Source organism: Augochlora pura, chromosome 5 (assembly GCF_028453695.1).
Source record: "Augochlora pura isolate Apur16 chromosome 5, APUR_v2.2.1, whole genome shotgun sequence".
Classification (NCBI taxonomy): Eukaryota; Metazoa; Arthropoda; class Insecta; order Hymenoptera; family Halictidae; genus Augochlora; species Augochlora pura.
This window is the reverse complement of record NC_135776.1, coordinates 19,163,489-19,185,376: the sequence shown is the minus strand read 5'-3', so window position 1 is coordinate 19,185,376 and position 21,888 is coordinate 19,163,489. Positions and strand designations below refer to the sequence as shown.

The 21,888-nt window shown below is 37.4% G+C and overlaps 1 protein-coding gene across 7 annotated transcripts in view; it reads right to left on the bottom strand.

Annotated features, from left to right (window-relative positions):
- The window catches only part of LOC144470079 (uncharacterized), a 58,022-nt gene that overhangs the window by 24,763 nt on the left and 11,371 nt on the right, over positions 1 to 21,888 (bottom strand). For 5 of the 7 annotated variants that reach the window (XR_013494071.1, XM_078180888.1, XM_078180887.1 and 2 more), the window contains 3 exons: positions 10,938 to 12,618; positions 10,008 to 10,170; positions 9,673 to 9,876 (listed from right to left, as the gene is read on the bottom strand). Coding sequence is in view for 6 of the 7 variants with exons in the window: in XM_078180888.1 (XP_078037014.1) it covers positions 9,673 to 9,876; positions 10,008 to 10,170; positions 10,938 to 12,618 (2,048 nt within the window). In the remaining variant the exon portion in view is untranslated. Of the gene's footprint in view, positions 1 to 9,672; positions 9,877 to 10,007; positions 10,171 to 10,937; positions 12,619 to 16,231; positions 16,414 to 16,690; positions 16,816 to 16,991; positions 17,534 to 21,888 lie in introns of those variants that run through there. The other 2 variants (XM_078180890.1, XM_078180891.1) reach the window with 2 other exon arrangements.

Genomic DNA, 21,888 nt, shown 5'->3' with positions numbered 1-21,888 from the left:
CAACACTCGTGTTTCCGTGACAGACCGTGCGGATCGTACAGACCGACAGTGTTTCCCGCGGCAACCACCATTTTTTTTTTTTGCGTACAGTGTGAACAGCAAACGTGTACCAATTGCAAACATTTCTTTGGAAAATCGTTGTTTATAAAAATCACAAATACCTTACATAAATTACCGCTCACCAAACGGTTAATATTTTCATTTTCTCGCATGTAATTTATTAGCTGTAATATTGTATGTATTTATGTCTGCTAGCTGTGATATTTTATTTATTTAGTATTAAAATCAGGATCTGCTATAGTAAAAGCAAAAATTGTTAAAAAAGAGTTATTTTTTTGTATATTCTTTATATATGTTTTTAACAATTTTTATGTGTTAAATAATGTTAACCTTCATTTCAAGCCTTGACTAAATCCATTCAAATTCTTTAGCAATAATTTTTGTTAATTAAAAATCGTTGTTGATCTCGGAGATGTGATTTAAAAAATATGTAAAGCATCAATTTTCCTTCACATATTTTTGAAATCATTTCTTTGAGATCAATGTTAACTGTTTAATTTGTTTCAACGTTTCTGTGATGATCAATGTTACAAAACAATGATTTAATGATTTTTAATGGTGTTACTAGAAAATTTAGGTAGAGCGTTTAGATGGATCAAAATGGATCCCAACCTCTATGCTAGACTTTATAATATTACTTCATTTATTTTATAAGTAATTAAAAATTATACTCTATAAATTATCTCTATAACATCTTCTGTAACAAAGTCTGTAGAAACCCATAAATTGTTCAACGAGGATTAATGGTCATTAGAATTAACCCTTTGCACTCGAACCCATTTTAAGCTTAGATCCCAAAATTGCTATTTCGACCAGCTATAGTATAGTACTATAGTATAATCTATGCATGTGAAATTGAGTCTTGTGACTCGTGAAACTGTTGCTCTGTTAACAGAAGGGTCTTTAATAATGTCAACATTATTTTCTTAATTATACAACAATTTTCATTTGCGCTTCAGAGTGCAAAGAGTTAATTTTCAATACTTTTCTTATTCTCGATTAAAACAAGATAGGTAAGGAATTGTTTCTTTCTGCGAGGCACAAAATTCTCGGTCTATTGCAGGATATCTATAGGACGTTTATAGGACCTATTCATTTAATAACGTTTGCTATCATGTTAATTCATAGTCGGTAAGTAACAAATTACGATTATTTTCAAATATTCAAAGAACAAAATAATGTCGTATATTCCATGGACGATGTTAATTATAATTCGATTAATCTGCTGCAAAAACAAATAATTTGAAAATATAAATTCATGAAATTTACTATAGAACGAAGAGAGAGAAAGAGAGAAAGAGAGACAGCGAGAGGAACACTGTCTCGTCTGTACAATCGTTTCTAAAACAATCGACTCGCAACGTATATCGCGCGAGAGCGTAAAAGGTAGAAAGAAGTGTATAAATTTATGGGGATAATTCTAGGGATGAATAAAATAATTTTCTGAAAAAAAGGCCAAATCGACAGAACGTCGATTCGAATTAGCGTCGCGATACTCCATAAGCGAACACAAGCCATAATCGATCGGAAATTATTCACGGTTCTACGATTGCTAAGGAATATTATTATTGTTCAAAAGTACTATCTACGAGTCCAAATCTCAAATACATTGCAAAACTGACGGAAAACTTGTGAATAACCAAAGGAAATAGATCGATCGACATTCGGTCGAATTGTCATCGTCGGTTTATCATGCAGCATACACAATAAAGAAAAGCGCAATCGAACGACGGGAAGATACGTGGCTGTCTATGGGAGATAATTGTAAAAAGAAATCGAGCGGCAGGATAATAACCAGGTGTAATCCAAGCTACGGAAAAACTTGCGGTATCTGGTGGCGGATGAAAATATTACCTGTATCGGATTTTATCGAATATCGTATAACGTTTCTTAACAAACAGCACGCAATAATACGTCGCCGATGCTCGACGCGATTTTTAGCATTGACGCCCCGCGATTGTTCACGTTATTATTCACCGCTGAGATTACGTTTGTACTACTTGCAACTCGGACTTCCTACGCCAGTGGAACAAACGCTGCTGCGAATTATAGTTCTGTCGAGATAAGAAATTTTTATTTCATGATTCCTCATTAATCTTTATATCAATACCACATTTTTTTATCAAATTCGATTTAAATAGTGCTACATTTTCGCCGCATGTTCTCGCACTCCGCGTTCAGAGTTGAGAGAGATTTCCCGCTGCTTGGTTCCTCTCGAGCAATTTTACTCGAAGCACTGATGCACAGAAACGTGACTGCACGATTATAAACATTGAATCAGCACCTTCTCGAGCATCGCTATATCCGGAATATATAGATGTCGGCAGAGGTTCTCCCCTCGATTTCTCAATTTCGACGGCTACTCTAATTTATTCCTCTTTACCGTGACTCCAAATACCCCGTGGAACTTTATTATTACAATAAATAATTGATTAGGGCGTTCCATAATTATTTATATAATTCATAACGTCCTTAACTTTTGAGTAACTGAACTAACTTAACTTTGACGCTGATTTAAAATACAGTCGGAAAACTTCTCACTAGACGACGAAAATATTTTTAAATGTTATTTTTGTATGTTAATATTTAATTATGTTAAAGATCGAAATTTTCGAAATACAAGTTATGCTGCTTTATTGGAGCTTTACGGAATTTTTATGGTAATGTTTAAAGGGTTAGGGTCTTAGTTAACTAATAGAAATTGTTCTAAAATAACTACAATATATCCGGGTGCAGATAAAAACCAGAGCAGAATTTTAGAAATCAGTGTGAAGCTATATTTCACAGAGGTGTTCACGTTTGCAACATTCAGCAAGCGAAATGTTTATATTATATCGAATATTTATATTATATTCGATTCAGACTATATAAGATCTATAGAGAAATTAGATATTTGTCCAATCGTGTATTTGCAGTAAAGGTACAAACATGCATCATCGATATATGCCAATGAACATATTCGAACACGTGCACTGTTAATTATTTTGCATACGTTACCTCGTGTTTAGATTCGGTTCGCCTTTAGGTGTGATAACCTCTTTAATCGTAAGTCGATGTTCCATAATATGCACAAATTTCAGCCCGATGCATCGATAACGTTCTATGATACTACAATTTCTTGTTCGGTACTTTTCTGCTCTTTATTTCGCAATTATTTGGACACATGATTTAACATGTTAGGTTATGTAGCTTAATTTTGATGATTGACACGATATTGGATAACAACTTGCGGAAAGCTTCTTTGCAAAATTGTTGTTAATCTAAGTTAATGTTAACCCTATGTTGATATATTCTATTTGTTAATGGTAAAAAATTTTAACAAAAAGCTGTGTTATTTTCTTTGAATAAAAGTTAAAATTTTCAAGGCTCTCAGTCAAAAGAATAGTCCTTTTTTGAGATCTAAAATGTTGAAATATAATAAGGGCCCTATTGTCAAGGGACACTAAGGTCAATGGACTACTTAATTAAACTAATATAACAATATGGATGTCAGTGAGACAGGGTCATGAAGTCAAGGGCTAATTTCCTCACCATCCTATCCCTAAATAATGAGACTCTCTCGTATAGATACAGTTTTAACCCTTTGCACTTGAAGCCGTTTCAACAATAAATCTGAAATAATTTTGCTAGCTTACAATATTTCCATTCTACGTAACAAAGTCTATTATATACACATATATGTATTATTCTATTTATATTGTGACTCGTGCCAACAGTTTTATTGTTAAAAATTTACAAATAAACTCTGTTAGTATAAAAATGATTTTGGAACGCGACAGAATAATTTTAGTGGTGCCCCGGACTCGAGTGCAAAGGGTTAACATTGCAGAACTTTTTATTTTCTAATAATAATTATTTTCAAAATTGTTTTGTACTGCAATCTTAATTTCTAACTCGTGTTCACGACTTAAAAAAGAAAATATTTCCTCTTTTCTCTTTGGAATAGGAAAAAAATCGTTGCATCCAACAACGTGGAATGCTTTCTATTCGTAAGTAGACCGGCGTAGAATTATTAAAACATTAGGTAACCTCCGATGTAAGATAAGAAGCTAACAGTGTCTTTAGAACAGGTAAATAACGCTAGCATGCACGGAAATCTAAAAGAAATTCGTTTCATTTTACGAGAATGAATTTTCCCTAATTTTCAGACATTTTTCCTAAATGATTCTAAACAAAATTATATAAAGACAAATTTATTGTAATTTTGTATTTTTTTAATACTTAATCATATTATATATTTCAAATTGTTATATTGCGTTTATACTCGAAGAAATGAGATCACAGAAAATTAAATCTATGAGCCCAAGAAAAATTATTACTTGAATTATTTTTATTAAATAAATTACTATATTACTGTATTAATAATTGAAGTTGGATCATTTTATAGTGTTTCATTGGCATCGAAAAGTATACGAAATGCTGACCCTGGCTTAGATTCATTGGATTCTGACGAGGATACCGTCGGCGAAGGAACGGAATTCAAAGAACTTAAGATTGCGTGAAGCGGAAAAGAAAAGAAGCGATGTGATTGTTTATCTTTCTTTTCATAGTTTTCCTATTTCTCATGTCGGACACAGCTCGCATAAAACAGCACCCCTACCATTTACCCGATTGTCTGTCTACGAGTCTACAATTGTCTATCCAGTAGTCGTGGTATTCTCTAAATTTCTTGGACTTGTATATTTTACCATCAGGTATTAATTAAACATATTAATCAAACACTGGTCGTCATTTAACTCGCGTTACTTTTACGAGCCCGCGAGGTTTATTTCCACGCTGATAAACGCATAAACCTAGCTCTACAACCCTAAGTCGAACTGGACACTATAATCCAAAAGTTGATAAAAGTGCCACTGTCAATCGGTTTAAATAATTCTACAGCAATCTACCTTAAAGCAGCAAATTATTGCCTTTTTATTTTATATCTAAATATCGTCGAAAATAACACCGACGTCCCGACATTAAACATTAAAAACACGGCTTAGTTCGGCTAAAGCTGAACTATCGGCGAAGTGCCATCGGCCCGTCGCTTTTTCCCCGAACACCTCGCGATATTCTCGAGACACAAAATTCGATGGGAAACGAACCGCACTGTCACGTTGCCAGGACGAGAGACAACACCGTACCGGGAAAAGAAAAGGGGAAGCGCAAACGGCAGGAGTGCACACGCGTTACTAACAAACGCGACGCGTTTCAAGCTCGAGTTGCCGGCTCTACGCCATGATACCGATCTGACAGTGACTCACCGAGTGGGAGAGAAGCTGGTTACTAGGTAGGGGTTAGAAAGTGAATCGCGCAGCATGCTCGAAAGCGTGTAATAATGTTGAAACTGTATCGCAATAAAAACCGTGATCTGTTAAAGACGAAGTCAAAGGTACCGTCATTATTTTTGCGAAAAAGGTACAGCTCGCCGATCCTGACCACCTTGCGATGTACATTCGAGACGTTCGCGCAGTAACTGTACAGCATTTTTCCTTCGAGGTGGTAGAAAAAATTAGAACTAAATTCTAACGGTATATTTCGTAAGAATTCTAAGTATAAATTACGTTTTGAAATATTGAAATATTAATTGTTTCTGTTTAATTTTGTGTTAATACTCATTGTTTAACAGACGAACACTAGGGGGGGGGGGGGGGGTTGTAGCGTGAATACACTGTATATAAAAATGTTTGTATATGTTTATTAGATAAAAGGGTTTATTCTGTTCGTTGAATTTTCTTCCGACACCCTAGAAGAAATACAATAGGATTCCCTAATACCTAACCATACCTGAAACAACAAAGATCCTAGCAACGACCAGCATATACCTATAGTATATGTATAAAGGTCAACGACCTGAGTAACTTTGCTCCCACTATTTATATATCATTATTATAAGACTAATGTATAGGTAATTCCTATTATTATAGTTAGATCGAATAGCACCAGTATTCGAAGTTAATAAAAGAATGGTATGGAGGGGGGGAGGGGTGGTAACCCCTGACATTGAAACGTTAATAACTAAATTAAATATCGAAACCCATAAGTATAAAATACTAGAGTATTTCTTATCGAGTATATCAATTTAATATTAAATATTGGTATGCAAGAGTAAACACTTATGCATAGACGAATAATCAATAAACAAACGTTTTAATTAAAACCAAAGACAGAATTCCGACGATTTGTTAACCCGTACCGAGCTGGTACATTCAAAAATAGCGCGTACTAAATTTTTCATTCGATCAATTTTAATAATCTTGATGAATTAACAGTTGCGAGACTTTTGGCAGAAAAACATAACGCCTGCCGTCGCCACTTACCGCAAATTCTTGTACAAGGCATCAGCTGGAACTCAATCGAATTGTTACTTACGTAGAAAACTTATAAAACGTTGTTATTTTTTGTTTACTGTAATATAAAGTGTTTCTTTAGTTTCATGAATATTTACAATGAGCACAAAAGATTATCTACAAATCTATAGAAAAGGGGTGCCGTAAGAAGCAACGCAAGCGAAATTTTTCTGTTATAGTGTTATATATATATATATTGGACAATTGTTGAAAGATATCCTGTAACTATTACTATGACAATAGTTCTCCCTGTGTAATCTAAAGTGAAAATCATGCCGAAATATTATATATAATATATTAATAATAATATATATTAATATTAATATATTAATATTAATACGAAGTAGAATCGGTAAGTCATGAACAGACGCGTTAATAATTTCACGAGATTTCACGTTAGCGCCTGCATGAAGTAGAATCGATAGGTCATGAACAGACACGTAAGCAGATTCTTTTTTAGAACGTTCGCTATCAGCGTTTGTTTCGACAATAGCCTCAACTACACGGAGAATTTTATGCTAAATCAATATTCTTATTACAGAATAGCAAACGTGACGTTTTACCCTAACGTGAGTAAACACTGTTATAACTCAATAAAATTATTATAACACGATTATCAGACAAATATCTAAACTCGACTTTGGAACGAAAACCTTTCCTTTTTCACCATCCTTTTTCCTGAATTTTCTGCTTTTGTTCCGAATCCGCGAGACTGCACGGACACATAGGAAAACAATTTCTATAGAGTTATTGATTTCGGGGCGAACGTTCTGAGAACAGTGATATCTCCGATGAACAGACGTCTGCACAATTCAGAACCCAGACTCGGTGTTTCTGCACGAATGACTACACACCATGCATGCGAACGCGCAAGTGTCTATCTCTCGCGTGTATAGTATGTTTATGGACACATTCGACGTATCTTCGTGTCTGATCGCGTGTACGATCGCGTTATTTCACAACCAAGGCTTTGATCGCAGCGAACATGCGATACGCGAAACAATCGAAAAACTACGTAACATTGTTGTCGTTGTGAAGAAGCAACGAAGCTTCGGTTCCGCGTAAATTCTGCAATCTTATCTTACCTTTATCTTATTCAGTTTTATCAGGAAAATATTCTACGCGTTCGGTAAAGTTGTCGAAACGATTTTTCTTAAATGCAAATCACTTTTTGTATGCAAAAAAATAAGTTGTATATAGGATTTCAAATTGTTCGTTGGAATTCTTGTGAAGCAACTGAATGATCAGGAAGTGTGTAAACCGTTGTATAAGTCATGGGATGTTATGATTATGTTTAAGTAATAATTTATGTTTAAGTAATAACTTATGTTTAAGTAGTATGATGATTGCAGTAGAAGCAATAAAATATCTATTTGTAGAATGTCAAAAAATATTTTTCATCCTCCCCATCTTTTAGAAGTATTCCTATTTTTAATACTTTAAATTAAAATTTCCAAGTAAACTTCACGTATCGAGTATTTTCATTTATTGCTTGCCCATTTGTAATGTCTGTACACATGTCCATGTGCCACTTATTTTCTGTTGCATAATGCAAAGATATCAGATATCAAATTATCGCAAACGTTTTTCAAGAACAATATCTTAGAACTATGAAATGATATGAGAAAACTGTGATTCTCAATCATTCGTAGTTTTATAATATAAAGTGTTACTAAACCTTTCTTTAAAAAATTCTGAAACTTTTTAGTATTATTACAATTCTTGGGTTTTAATTAATTTTTGCTTGTGTTAGTTATCAAGGCTAGAATTAATGCGAAATAAAATAGTATCATTTTTTCTTTTAATATTTCTAATGTTACAGTAAATTATAACAATGAAGGATAATCAAATTATCGTAAGTTTTTTAAATATTGTATGCCCACCCGACCAACAAATATTTTGTAATAATTAAGACATTGAAATAGATATAATTACACTGATTTATAGCCAATAAACTGCATACGAATATTTCATGCAGTTGATTTTTAGCTGTTCATCAAGAAAGAGCAAATAATATGGAAATAAAAATGCTGTTTATTGATAGAAGCATTGCTACGATTCTGTCGAATCATTTCTTATGATAGATGAATTGCTGTATTTCTTTTGTAACAATGCTTCCACTACTTACCTTATTGATCCTTATCAACTACAAGTGAAAGTTTTACCAACAGTGAAAATTCAGTAATAAATTCATTTACGTTACGAAAGACAGGCTGATTCACGTTTCAGCCGTAATAACCGCATACTTCCAATGTGCAAAAAAAAGTGACATAAATGTGTAGTATCTATAACACTCTTTTAGAATGTTATAGTCAGTATAGTCGATACAGTATATACATATAGTCATTATAGCCAGTAGTAGAAGAATTCAGAAATTTGCAGCCCCGACGAAAGTCTTGAAATTCAATTAATATATAGTATTATATTAATAAATATTAATAGATGTAATAGATATTATATTAACATATAATATCATATAATAATATGTCAGGCTTGTTGTACACTAACTAACAATTCTCCCATAAATCACGGAAAAAATTGAACGCAATTAAGTTACCTTTCAGTGAATTTCAGAGACAGTTAGCAGTTTGCCTTGTTTATAATTAATTAGTATGTTAACACGTAAACTGTAAATTCGCAGCAAAGCAGTACACGATATTAATTGTACAGGGTATAAAATTGCAGACGACGATGCAAAAATGAATAAAAAAAACTGGGAATGGAGTTATTTAAAATTAAAATAAATTAAAACTGTGTCAAATAATAAAATAATCACGCTTGCTTATCTTGCATTTTGTAAAATTTTGTACAATGGATTAGCGTTTTAACTCGGAAATCCAATGATGAAGGGTTTGCGAAAACCTCGCACAAAATAATTAAATTTAACTGAGTTTTCTTCGCTTTGTTCTTTCTGTATTCCACGAAGAGAAATAGTGAATATCTATGTTTCTAAGAATACCAATTAAAATAGAATAAGAGCATCGAAAGGTGACTTTCTCCCATTACCCTACATTTTTAATTCATTTCGTCACGAAACGATCGTCAGAATTTCGTCAAGAAGCACCCTGTGTCAGAAACGAAACACAAAAGAAGCGTTTTCCAAGCTGTAAAATGTCTGAACATGTTAACAATGGCGGTGAGTATACACGATAACGTTTAAGGACTTTCGATAGTTTTACCAGGTAATGTTCCATGTTTCGTCTAGCATAAGCACATGCAGTATCCGAAATTATGGGCCGCGGGGAGCGACAGAAATTGTAAAAACTTGACATATACACACCCCATTTCGTTGGCTGCTTGGTTATTGTTATTGGTCGATTCACCGCCGTTCACATTGTTATTAATCGTGTTCGTGTTATTAGTTTGCTGGACCGTTTGACGCGCGCCCATCCGAGAGAAAAGATTGTGCCAGTCTCTCATCACAATGTCACGTTGCGAGGGTTCGAGTTCGCCCATATCCGGCATTGCCATGGTAGAGTCCACCCTAAAATTCAAAGAGATTTCACGTTTTAGATCATGCGAAGATTAGGTGAATTTGAAGATATAGTGATTAATGTATATAGCTTTAAGAACTTTTAGGAAAAGTGTTGAAGTTTGTCACTTAACAATACTCACCGGCGTTGTTCGTCAAAGGAGCTCGCATCGCTTTGTTCGTAATCCAATATCAAATCGTCGGACGCGATTGACTCGCAAGGAGACAAAGTATCGACGCTGCCTGCTCGGCTCATTCGTTTGCCATGGTGCGGGCTGTTCGTGGCGTCTTTACTGTAGCCTGCGGCTGGAAAATGGAGCAATTGGTGAGTATTACCAGAAAATGTCCTATCTTCAGTATACAGGGTGAATCTGGTAACTGGGCCATTATTGTCGAACATTATTTTTTAAATGATACGCTATAACACTGTCGAAGTAATTTATACAGTATCCACTACCGTGTATTATAATTGCAATTAAGTGGGTTATAACTATATATTTCAACGTTAGTAGATATTGTGTAATATGGCGTAATCCCCAAAAAATTCGACGTTTTGTGGAGCAATAAAATTTCCGTTCAATTATATGTATGAAAATGGTTTTATATTTAATACTAGACATTTCCTACTAAACATCGTAATAATCTAAAAAATATATAAGGATAAAAATGTGTGCTTAGTGGGGCAATTATGGTGATAGAGAAAACTTTTTCTCAAGGTTACATTTTCCAATATTTCAAGCCACGGTTGATGTTTAAATAGCATATTTCGATTAGCGCAATGTTATAGCTGATAAAAAGACAAATTCAGCTATCTATAGTATGTTGACCTACAAGTGGGGTAGTTCCCTTTTTCCTACATTCTCATCCAATTTAATCGGCTAAATCTAAAGAGTATGGGTTAGCCAATTACACTTCTGAATATATTTTTTAATTAGCCACACGATAAAATATATCAATGACTTTAAGAACTGCAAGAAATAACTTTGAAGATAAAATTGCTCAGCCCATTTAGCTGAGACACCCTGTATGTATACAAAATAGAAAGTCTTTGAAAAATATTCAATTCTCTTTACCTGCTTTAGGACTGGATTCAACTAACGTATGACTGTTTTCGGTAACAAGCTGGCTGGCCACGATGGACTGCGCCTCAGCACCGATCCTAATGTTCTCGTTTAAAATGAGCCCCGGCTGATCGGCGATCTCGTCGTCGAAGAACTCCCTGCCTTCCGACAAGCTCAACGAATTCGAGGCATTAGTAGGCGTTCCAGGGCTATCGTCGTCCAAGGTGTTGCCGGACTGTTCCATGGGTTGCTCCTTCCTAGGAGCTTTGGCGTCCGATTGCGTAATACTGGCTGTAAGACTGTCGAATAGACTGTCGACGGGCGAGGTCTCGTCATCAATCAGCGAGGTAGACGTGGCCGCGGCAGCGGCGAACGCAGGGTCCTCGATGGTGAGCAACACCGAGCGCAGTGACGACCTCGGCATCGTTGCATTCTTGGCCGGGTTCGCGACAGGTTGCGCGTGGTGAGCAACGGAAGAGGAACGATGGCATTCGTCGCTGGAACTCAGCGAATACTCGTCGGCCATGGCTTCGCCGTGTCCGTATTCAGGATCGTCGGAGCTGGGCGGACTGAAGTCCGACTTGATGGAGGGAATCTTTTCCGATCGAGACCTGTCCTTGTAAACCTTCTCCTCTCCGAGACCCTCGTCGTATCCCTCCGACGATGTCGTGGACATAGAGGTCGTCGACTCCGCGTGTCTGTTATCTTTGTTCACGATTCTCTGATACTGCGTCGTTCGTTCCCTGACCAAGCCCGTGTTGGCAGCGCTGAACGTTTTCGGCAGCGGGATCACCGATATCTCGGTGACCGTGCTGTCCTCATCCCTGACATCCCTGACGTCGAAGCTCTTCCCGTTCACCACCATCCTCAAGTTCCTGGGTCGCCCTATTCCTCGCCTCCTGCTCGGAGAGCCGCCGGTGTACTCGTACCCTCGGGTGGCGGTATCGTCCACCATGCATCCTTGTTGGCTTCCCACGCCAGAGTCCTCGGTGCTCGAGCCTTCTTTCGAGCTCGTGGAACCCTTCGACGCGGCCGACACCTTTCTGTTCTGATTGGCCGCTGTTTTCGCGGTTTTCGAGTTCGCGTTGGTCATCCTCACGGCGAACTGCGGTAACGGCAGATGACTGGTGTGCAAAGTGTACCTGCCGACCGGCTCCGGTATACCCGACGGCCTCCGGTTCCCGTCCACGTGGGTGGTGGCGTTCCCAACGTTGTTGTAAATGGTCACGCTGCGCGCCGGTGATCTGATCTTCGACGCCGGCAACGAACTGCACACCACCGGCGCCACCCTCTGCGTCTGCTTCGGGACGCTATCTTGCTGGTGTTGCTGCAGGGACTCCTGGTTGTAGTGGCTGACCGTGTGGCTGCTGCAGATGTCTCCGACCTTGTTCGTGAACTTCACCTGCGGCTGCTTGTACCCGAAACGATTCGTTCTCACCGCGATCCCGGTGGCGTCCTTCTTCGGCGGTGCTAGACGCGGCGTGGATCGACCGGACGACAGGTTGCGTACGGCGCTCGCGTTGTCCTCGTCGCGCCGTCGATTCTGCTCGGGACCGGCCGATTTCGATCGCGGCTGGATCAGGCTCGACTCCGCCGTGTAGGTCGATATCGCCATGGGGATCCCGGTGGTGGCCTGTCTTCGCCGGAAACCGAACGACGTGGCCGCACCCCGCCTCGAGCCCTTGTTGCAGTTCTAGAAGAAAGAAACACGGCATTCAGGGATCGCGGCAATCAATGCTGATACCCGGACGTCTTCTTGTCGCTGTATCTCGCGATCGATACCCATCGTGCGTCGCCGGTATTTTTAGTGGCCGTGCTTGCGGGAAGCCGCACCTAGTTTTAGCCAAAATTGCACATTAATTAGCTCTAGCTATGTTTCAACTTGCAGTCGTCGGAACAATTCAACCAGACTACAGTTTCAAAAAATTATTAATTGAAATCATTAATAACCAATGTGAGACCAAGTCTCCTTTCTTGATCTAAAAATTTGTTTAGAATACCTTATGTATATTAGCATCAACTTTTCATCAAAAATCGTCAAATTTTATATTTGAATTCAGGAAATGATTAATACTTTATTTTTGAATCAGTTTTGTACCACTTCAACATATTCCACTTAAATGTTCTTTTACGACAGTCTGTTGCTTCTTGTTTTTTTTTTATGGCGGAGAAATATTTGCATCATTTTGCGAAATATTTCTAATCTTTTTTCGATAACGGTTCAAACGAGTATTTTATTTTTAATATTTTAAATATCCTTGCTTCGATACTCAGAACTGGTTTAGTCCTCTGAGATACATTAAGCGTCGACTTAGGCGTCTTAAGTTTGCGTTCGGTTCATCCCACGTCGTCAGAATGTACAAATAGTATTTCTAGAACATCGTGAGACTGGTAAATGTAAATACGTTTATCCTTGCTGTTGTTGATATCTCGTAGCATAGGTCTTTGGACGGGATATAGTCTGTCACGTAATTATTTGGTCACCTATTAAAATACAATAGTCCAACTTTATCAATTAACTTGTATTATTGCATTGACATAAGGCTTGAATTTTATAAATCGTTCGACGAATTATTGTAGTTTATTCCTCCCAAGTAGCCCTAACCAATTTGTACTGTTACGTGCTATAGTGAATAATTTGCAAAAGTTCTATCACCTGAAGAAAATTGAAATATTTCACAATCATTCGAATCCAAATATTCTGCGACAAAAGGAAATTCAACAAATCGAAAGAATCGATTTTTAAAATATATTTTCAATACTTCGAATTTCACTTGTTGTGTAATATCATTTGGAAACATTTATTATTAATACTTTCCCACAGTGACACGAATCACTGTCCATCGCAGATAGCAATGTGTACAACAATGTAGATAAATCGGTAAAATTGTTGCTATAATAATAGATTCGGTAATAGGCAACTATCATTCTTGCAGGCATGGCGACACCGCGAAGCCCACGCCAGTATTTATTATTTGTTTGCAGTCGATAATATATGACGAGAAAGAGTGATTCATAAGCTAAGTAGAATCGGACATCGACAACAAAAACCACGTTAAAATAGCGAGAAATGCGGACGTATGATATCGCTGATAGCTTTGCGACCGGCGATAACGTAGCAGGAAAAGTAGAAGGTTCAAAAACATTAAGTAACCCGATTCAAACTCCAGAAATAGAGCAACCGCGTTCCCAAATCAACCAACTCTGCGCTTTTCAGACACTCGTTCTAGCCGAGACAAGACGAGAGCGTCTTCGAGGCTTCTTGTAACACGTTCCTAATAAGGGGCCGATGCTCAATTATATCCGTCGGTCGCCCGATATTGGGGAAACTCAAATTAATAGGACGAGTTCGTGACCCAACATTCTCGCTCCACAAATACAAGATAACATAATCAAATACTTTAAAAATTTCTGCTTTCATTTCTATTGATTATTATCTAAAAAATTAGGCACAATTTACTTTATTAATCCTATAATCCTAAAAACTTTATTAAACATTTTCTTTACCCATTCCATTGTTTAAGAAAAATATAACAGAGTGTAATTAAGATGATTTATAATTTATTTTACCAATTTTGTTCAATAAATTTTTTAAGACGTATCAGTTTGTCTATGTGTGAACATTGAAATTAATTATTAGAAACTAGAAAGTCGAAGAGCAATATTTATACTCTGGGCTTGAATTTGCAAAAAGTTCGCGTTCTATAATAATGAACAATTTAGAACAGATAACGAGCGAATTAGAGTTTACGAAAGGTGGGAAGGTTGAAAGCGTAACTGCTATAGCAAATGCTTCGAACCAATGTTCTCGTTTTCTAGAAGGAAAAGTATGACTGTTTTGGTGAAATTTTTGTGCCGGTCTTGTAATCAACGCGCGAATCAAGAGAAAACCGTTCGTATTAAGATTTTACGATAAGCTTGATTTATCAAATTTTTTAGAACCTCTTATATGTTAATCAAATTTATTTTGTTTAATATTTAATTTCCATGAGACCATTAGGCCACAACTAATTTCATATGAGTAGTACTATACTATATTGAATAGCTAATTGATTACACATACATATAGGAAGACAGTTACATTTTTTTTTAAATTTCATTAGAACCTTTTCCTTAAATTATTTAATATAAATTCATGAATGCCAAATTGAGCAGAGAACAACATCTGCCAGCGACATAGCGATCGATGTCGAAGGTCATCTCAATATATACACTCTTACATGGTGGTTGTGATTTTTGTAAAAATGTCACGATATGCTAACAAAAAATTAGTTTGTTTTATAGTTTCACATTAAATGTTCTATCAATGCTTCACAAGCCGCATAGTGCACGATGAGATGACTCACGAGTTTACTGTATGTAAACAATTTTATCAACATTAGAAGCGTCACTCAGTGTTTAAACCGAAAGTGGAAAATTTATAACAAAATGTTACGATCTTTATCTGCATACAGTAATTAAATTTCCCATAACTATGCTATTAAGCGGAAATATTATCTTCTGTGAGTTTTTAGTATTGCGTCATTTCGCAATATAATAAATATAAATTAAAATAAATATAACGAATAGAAACGAAGATTCTTTTATGCATATGTTTTTAGAAATAAATGAGAAATATTGTTGTCGGTAATTGCTGTAAATTGTACAGGGATTTCGATAGATACGCCAACTCGGAATAAAGTCGATGAAGCAACAGAAATTACGGAGCGAGAACGTTTATCAAGCCGGCTTTTGCGCAGGATCACGGACCCTGGAAGAGCAGAACTTGCATGTAATCACATGACAGCGTGGTTTCTTTCAGTCGAAATAGTCTAATTTAAATGCGTCGATGATTTGTAATATTATTGCTATTGTGCGCTAATAGAAACCGAGAACTAAGAACAGGAATTTCTAAAAGGCATCGGAAAACACAATGAAAGAATTTGTATCGTATGACATAACTAAATCAGAAAATTAATATACAAAATTAACGACGAGTCGCGTCACCGCAGCATTAATTACACTATCCCCCGTTCATCGCGACAATCCAATTGTTTTCAGATCAATTCTGCAACACTTTCACGCGCCACCATATGTTAAACTGTTCTACAGCTCAACCATACCGAACATAGTTTTCTCAATTGCTAATATCGTCTTCTGTTCCTCAACACATCCTATATCATAAATCAAAAGATCGAACGGATAATCGAGTTTATCTCGCAATTGTTTGTGCCATCGCAACGATTATACCGATGAATCATTCGCCACCGATAAGTTGCAATCTACGCGATTATCAACCATCGTTTCCTACCGAATAGTATACTTGCCACGGAAAGCATGCGTCACTATCGGATAACCTTTGACATTGCCGGACGATGATCGTCTATTACACCGTACACGCTTCTCCTCGCTATCAATGCTGCCCGAATTCGTGACGGTGTGTTCGAACACACACACACACACACACAGAAAACAAAACACAGAGCCCGATTGAAGAGAACCTCGGCGCCTGTTTTGACGTAGGTGGTGTATCTACCTGTACCGGTTCTTCGTGACTATTTCAAGACCGTAAATCGATATTAGAGCCGTACCGCCGAGTGAAAGAAGCACGCGACAGCAACCTAGTCCAAACCGACGACGTCCGATCGCGTCCGAGGATGGACATTGGCGATGCCAGGGTAGAGACATGCTCGGAAAACGGCGATCCTCGCGATCGCGTAGTTAAACAAGAAGAGGAACACAGATCGGTGTAAGCGCGGCGTGAAACATAGAAGATGCACCCTTACCGCAACACCTCTCTCGACCGCGTTCTCATCGTCGCACCGGTGTCCATCCATGGGGTCAGTGTCGGGCTCCGTATAAGTTCACTGTCGGTTCGGGTCGGGTCGGGTCGGGCCCCGCGGTACAGCACCTAAAACGAGCGAGACGTGTCCATGACCAATAACGTGGTCCATGGATTTCGGAGCACCGCGTCCACATGTGGGTCATGGAACAAGCGAGCGCGGTTTTACGAGACGTTCGGCGCGATCGATCCCGGCTCGAACGAGAGAGAGACGGTGTGTGTTCACAGTTTGGTTCTCAGCTTACGTTTCCCTCTTCTAGGTCCGCAACGCCGTCATCCTGTGCTCTGCCGCGCCGTTGCTGCCCGTCGCGCGAATATTTTTAAACCAGGGGAAACGCACAACGGGGGGAAGACGATTGTTTCGCAGGCAAACCTTCCCCGTGGATCTGTCAGCTCGTCGGATCCGGTGATCTCGCACGGTTCCCGTCGTCGTCGTTGTCGTTCGCGTCGTCGACGGAGGACACACGCGCACCCGATAAACCCGACTCTCTTCGGCTCTCTTCGGACTCTCTCTCTCTCTCTCTCTCTCTCTCTCTCTCTCTATCTCCGCCTCCCCCACTCGGTCCTCGTCTCTCCTATCGTCCCCGGTTCTATCGCGCTTCGCTCGGTCTCCGTCGCACTTTCGTCGCAGGCCGTTTCGCCTCGCCGTCCCTCTAGCCCCACAGCTCTCGCTGTCTTCCTCGCCGCTGTCAGACCCGCTGGTGCCTCACGGCGAGCACACCGAAACGTGGAATCGATCGAGCCGACTGCGCCGCCGCGGCGTCCCGACGCCACCGTCGCACTCGCCTTCGCTGCGTATACTGATTCCGCTCGTGCGCGCGGGCGCTCTCTCGCCCCCTGACTTTCCTCCTTCTACGTGCTATATCTCCGCTGCCGAATGGCCAGGGGAGGACCGTCGAATGATTTTTCCGACTGACTTTCGCCGCACTGCTTTGCCACCATATAAATTTCATAGATCCTATTTATTCTATTTCGAAGCAAAGCCACCTTCTTCTGTTAACAAACTCGACCGTCGAACAGAATTCAATTGTCCGCGAATTAAATTCACCCTTTCGCGAATTAAATTCGTCCTTTCGCGAATTAAATTCACCCTCTCGCGGATTAGATTCACCCTCAGCAAACGAAGTTCTTCCGCGAACAGGTTAGGTCGCGAATATACTGGTTTTCTTTGACGACGGCGTTATTGCATTCCATAAGTAAATACGTTGGATAAAATAAATGAAACTGTGGAAGATACTAACGTTAATAACAAACGCATTAACATTCACTGTTAAGTAATAAAATTAACAGACGTGTGCTGTTTTATTAGAATGATTAGACTAGTTTTATTAAAATTTTTGTTTGCGAAATATTAAAAATTATAGTAAACCAGGTATCATTAAAAAATACAGCAAGTATAAAAATCAAAGAAGTAATTTTAACTTTCAGTGTTCTCAACTAAATTACTCTAAAACTGTGAGAGTTGTGGAAGGACATAACCTGGCAGCCAATGCTATACTTGCTAGACGGTGTTGTTTATTCTCAACGTCGCGTTGTTATATTTCAGGGTTATTTTTCAGGGGAACAGGAGACAGATAGCCAGACGCTATTTCGCTTTCGGTTAATTTATGATAGGGACGAGGGTTGAGTAGCCTCTTAAGATGTCGTCTCTTCAGCGAACAAACCCCAGACGGTGGCCGGACGACTCGAGGCTGTGCAGACGTCGGATGTGTGATACATTCGTTGACACCGTGTTTAGAAAGTTGAGAAGATTGAAACGTAACAGACAACTCGACACCGTCAGCTATCTTAACCCTTTGACTCGTCAGACTCGTGATAAAGATTACGTGCAACATCTGCTAATAATTATCTGGTCTGTTAACCCTTTGCGGTCGAGTGGCGACTCTAATGCTAAAAATTGTCATGTTTCTAAATATTTTTTATTAAATTTACTTTAAAAAATTGTTAAGAGTTGTTAACTGTTGCACGAGTCATAAAATTCAAAAGATTATATCAAATGGAAACGCTATTAGTCTGGAAAAGTATTTTGTATTTCCAGTTAAAATGGCTCCGACTGCAAAGGGTTAAAGAAAATATTAAGGAACGATAAGTGCTAATTAACGCAGCAGTAAAAGGAGTCTTAGTGCAAGGGTTAAAAAATAGGAGTGTTCTTGAAGAATAGTAGTCCTACTGCTTCGATACTTTTAGGATATATTTGTACATTCCTATATATCTATATTTGTACGTATTTATAATTGCAAAATAGAAACAACGTTTTATGACGTACACGATGAAATCAATAAAATTGATTGGTTACGTATTATCCAAGAAAAAACAGTGTTGCATGGTGATCGGTCCGCTAGCCAAAAGTGTTAACACGCTAGTAGTCGGCATTGCCTTTTTTCGTTTTGAAATATAGGTGACACAGAACGCCAGGTTCTAGAAGCTTGCCAGAAATGGTGAAATGCTTTGTTCGATTTAGAGTAATGCTGAATGGCGAAAATGAAGCAAACGTGTTTATCCAATTTTACGTCTTTTGATAAAACCATATCAATTCTTTATTATTTAGATTGATATCTGAAAAGGACTATTCAGTTTTATAAAAAAATAAATATCTTTTTTATATAAGCTAGTTTGACATCCATATTACCAAATTTAATAAAATTGAGTTGCACAAACAACAGTAAATGATTTTATCATTCTTTATGGCAATTAAATTAAACGAGCTGTATTTTTAATTTTAAAGGTTGACAAATTAAATATGCATTTTGCATATTTAAAAATATCATGGTAAAAGGTAACTCGAGATCAATAAAAATGGTTTCGATAACGCGAACTATAAGAAGTTAAAGAAACGTTATTGTCGACATCTTATCGACGATTGTTTTATCTCGACAAAAGCTACTTGATCTGTTCCGTTTCTCGATCCTATCTTATCGAGCTTCTTTGTTTTAACAATCTTTGATCTTTCGCTATTACGTACAATTGTTCGCTATATTTTTCCAATAAAATCTCAGTATCTGGAAAATTTGTTTATCATTCGTGTACATTATAGCTTTAATTTACATATCGACAAAAGTTATTAAATTTGCAAAAAACCAATTTGTACCGTTAATAATTTTGGCATAATCAATATTTATATATTCAATTGAGAAATATAGTAGAAAAAAATTATATATAGTACTAATTATAGAAATAGAAATACATTATTAATATACTAATACTCATGATAGTAACCTTGAAAGATACTTGCGGGGGCAGTCCACGCCTGCTTCATTTAATTATTTATTAAATAGGTGTTCGTGTAAGCGAGACTCAGTGACATTTGTCACCCACGCGTCTCACGCAGGGTTAAACACCGTAAACGAATGATTTGATTCTTTAATCAAATTTCATGTCTGTGCAAATTATCTACTTAACTAACAAATTATGCAGGCATAGACGACGTAGTGTCGTATAAATATAAAAATCGATTATATCAAAATAAAGTTTTAAGTAGAAAGATATTTACATAGCAAGTAATTAAATTAAAAAGACTTCGAATAATGAGTAGTAAGTCAAATATTCTCTAATTTTAATGTTACCTCAATTTGTAACAACATTTTTGATACGATTATAGATTACGAATCCATCAATTAACTACAATTATACTGTACAATAAACGTCAACTTGTTACCAAAATTTTATTTTCAAATTTGCTTCTAATTTGTTTCTAATTTTATTGAAAATTATTTGTAACTCTATTATTATAATGTAACTCTATTATTTGTAAAAAAGTTTGTAAATTCGATAAATGTCGACTCAGCAAAAGGTGTATCGCAAATATTGTTACACTTGTAATGAAATTGCCCAACTTCCACGCGAGGCCGTGTCTGGCTAGTACAAACTACTGAAGTGCCTGGCAGTAGGCAACCGCGAGAACAGTCAGACAGCAGCGGTGCAGCAGTAGTATATGCTAGGCGCGCGTTACGTTATACCTACACCGTCGGTAACTTGTTAAAACGTATCGACAGTGCTTACAAAATTTTTTCAAATTCTAGAAACAAGTTTCAAATATATTGTTACCTTCCAACTTATTGGAAACATTTTAAATTTGCCAATAAAATATTTTCAATTTCTATACAAATTTATATATGTAAAGATACATTTTGCAAAATTTGTATTGTAAAAATGTACATATTGCAAAACTAAGTTATACAGACAATAAAAAGTAAAAAATACACATTTCAAACTAAAAGAAACATTTTAAGAATAATTAAAATTAGTTCAGCTTCATAAAATATGTATTGTAAATATAAAATATTAAATTAAAGTGTCTAAAACTGATAAAATATATAGGATACTTCATTTCCAGTTAGATATAAATATATAAGGCACACAAAATTTTCTCCGCGCCCTGCATAATTTAATAAAAAAATATCAAGGTATACATTCTCCTTAATTATTTTAACCAATATATTCGTCATAAATAAATAGCAAAATTTTGTATTATGACTCGTCAAAAATAGCAAACTGGTAAAAGGCGTAGCAATTATTTTCTGATCCTGCGTATTTATTTTGCGTCGCAGACAACAGATACGAAAAAACTACGCGCCGAAACCGACTCCTCGGATATGTGTTTACCGAGTCTCTACAAACTATAACCTCGCAGCGATGGGCAAGTTTTGTGTAACTTCTGAGTAAGCGAATTACGGGTGCGTGGCCTATCGAGGGAAAAGCGAAGGTGAGGAAGGAGGTCCGCGGCAGAAGAAAAGAATCCAGGTAAGAACGGTAGATAAAAAAAAGCAGAGTAACTTCTCCGGCGGTGGATATCAAGCATAAATGTCGATTTTGCAGGTTTCGCGATTTCCAGCGTGTTTCCGGTTACCCGGCACGGAACCAACCGGCATAACGGAGAACAATGGAAAGCGAATATAATGAAAGCAAACGAGCTGCGACCACGCTCGAGTGAATCAGCAATGCTGATGGAAGTTAATAATTAATTACTTTCGTGTATCACACGCGGCGCTTGGAAACAGTCAAGCAATCGTGAAGATTATATGTAGAATAAGGTGTGAATCGAGTAAAAAATCTATCTTGGAAATGTATTAACAATTTACCGAAGGAAAGCTATTTGTAAACGACTGTGCTAACACGGCATTTCTAAATCTATTATACATTACA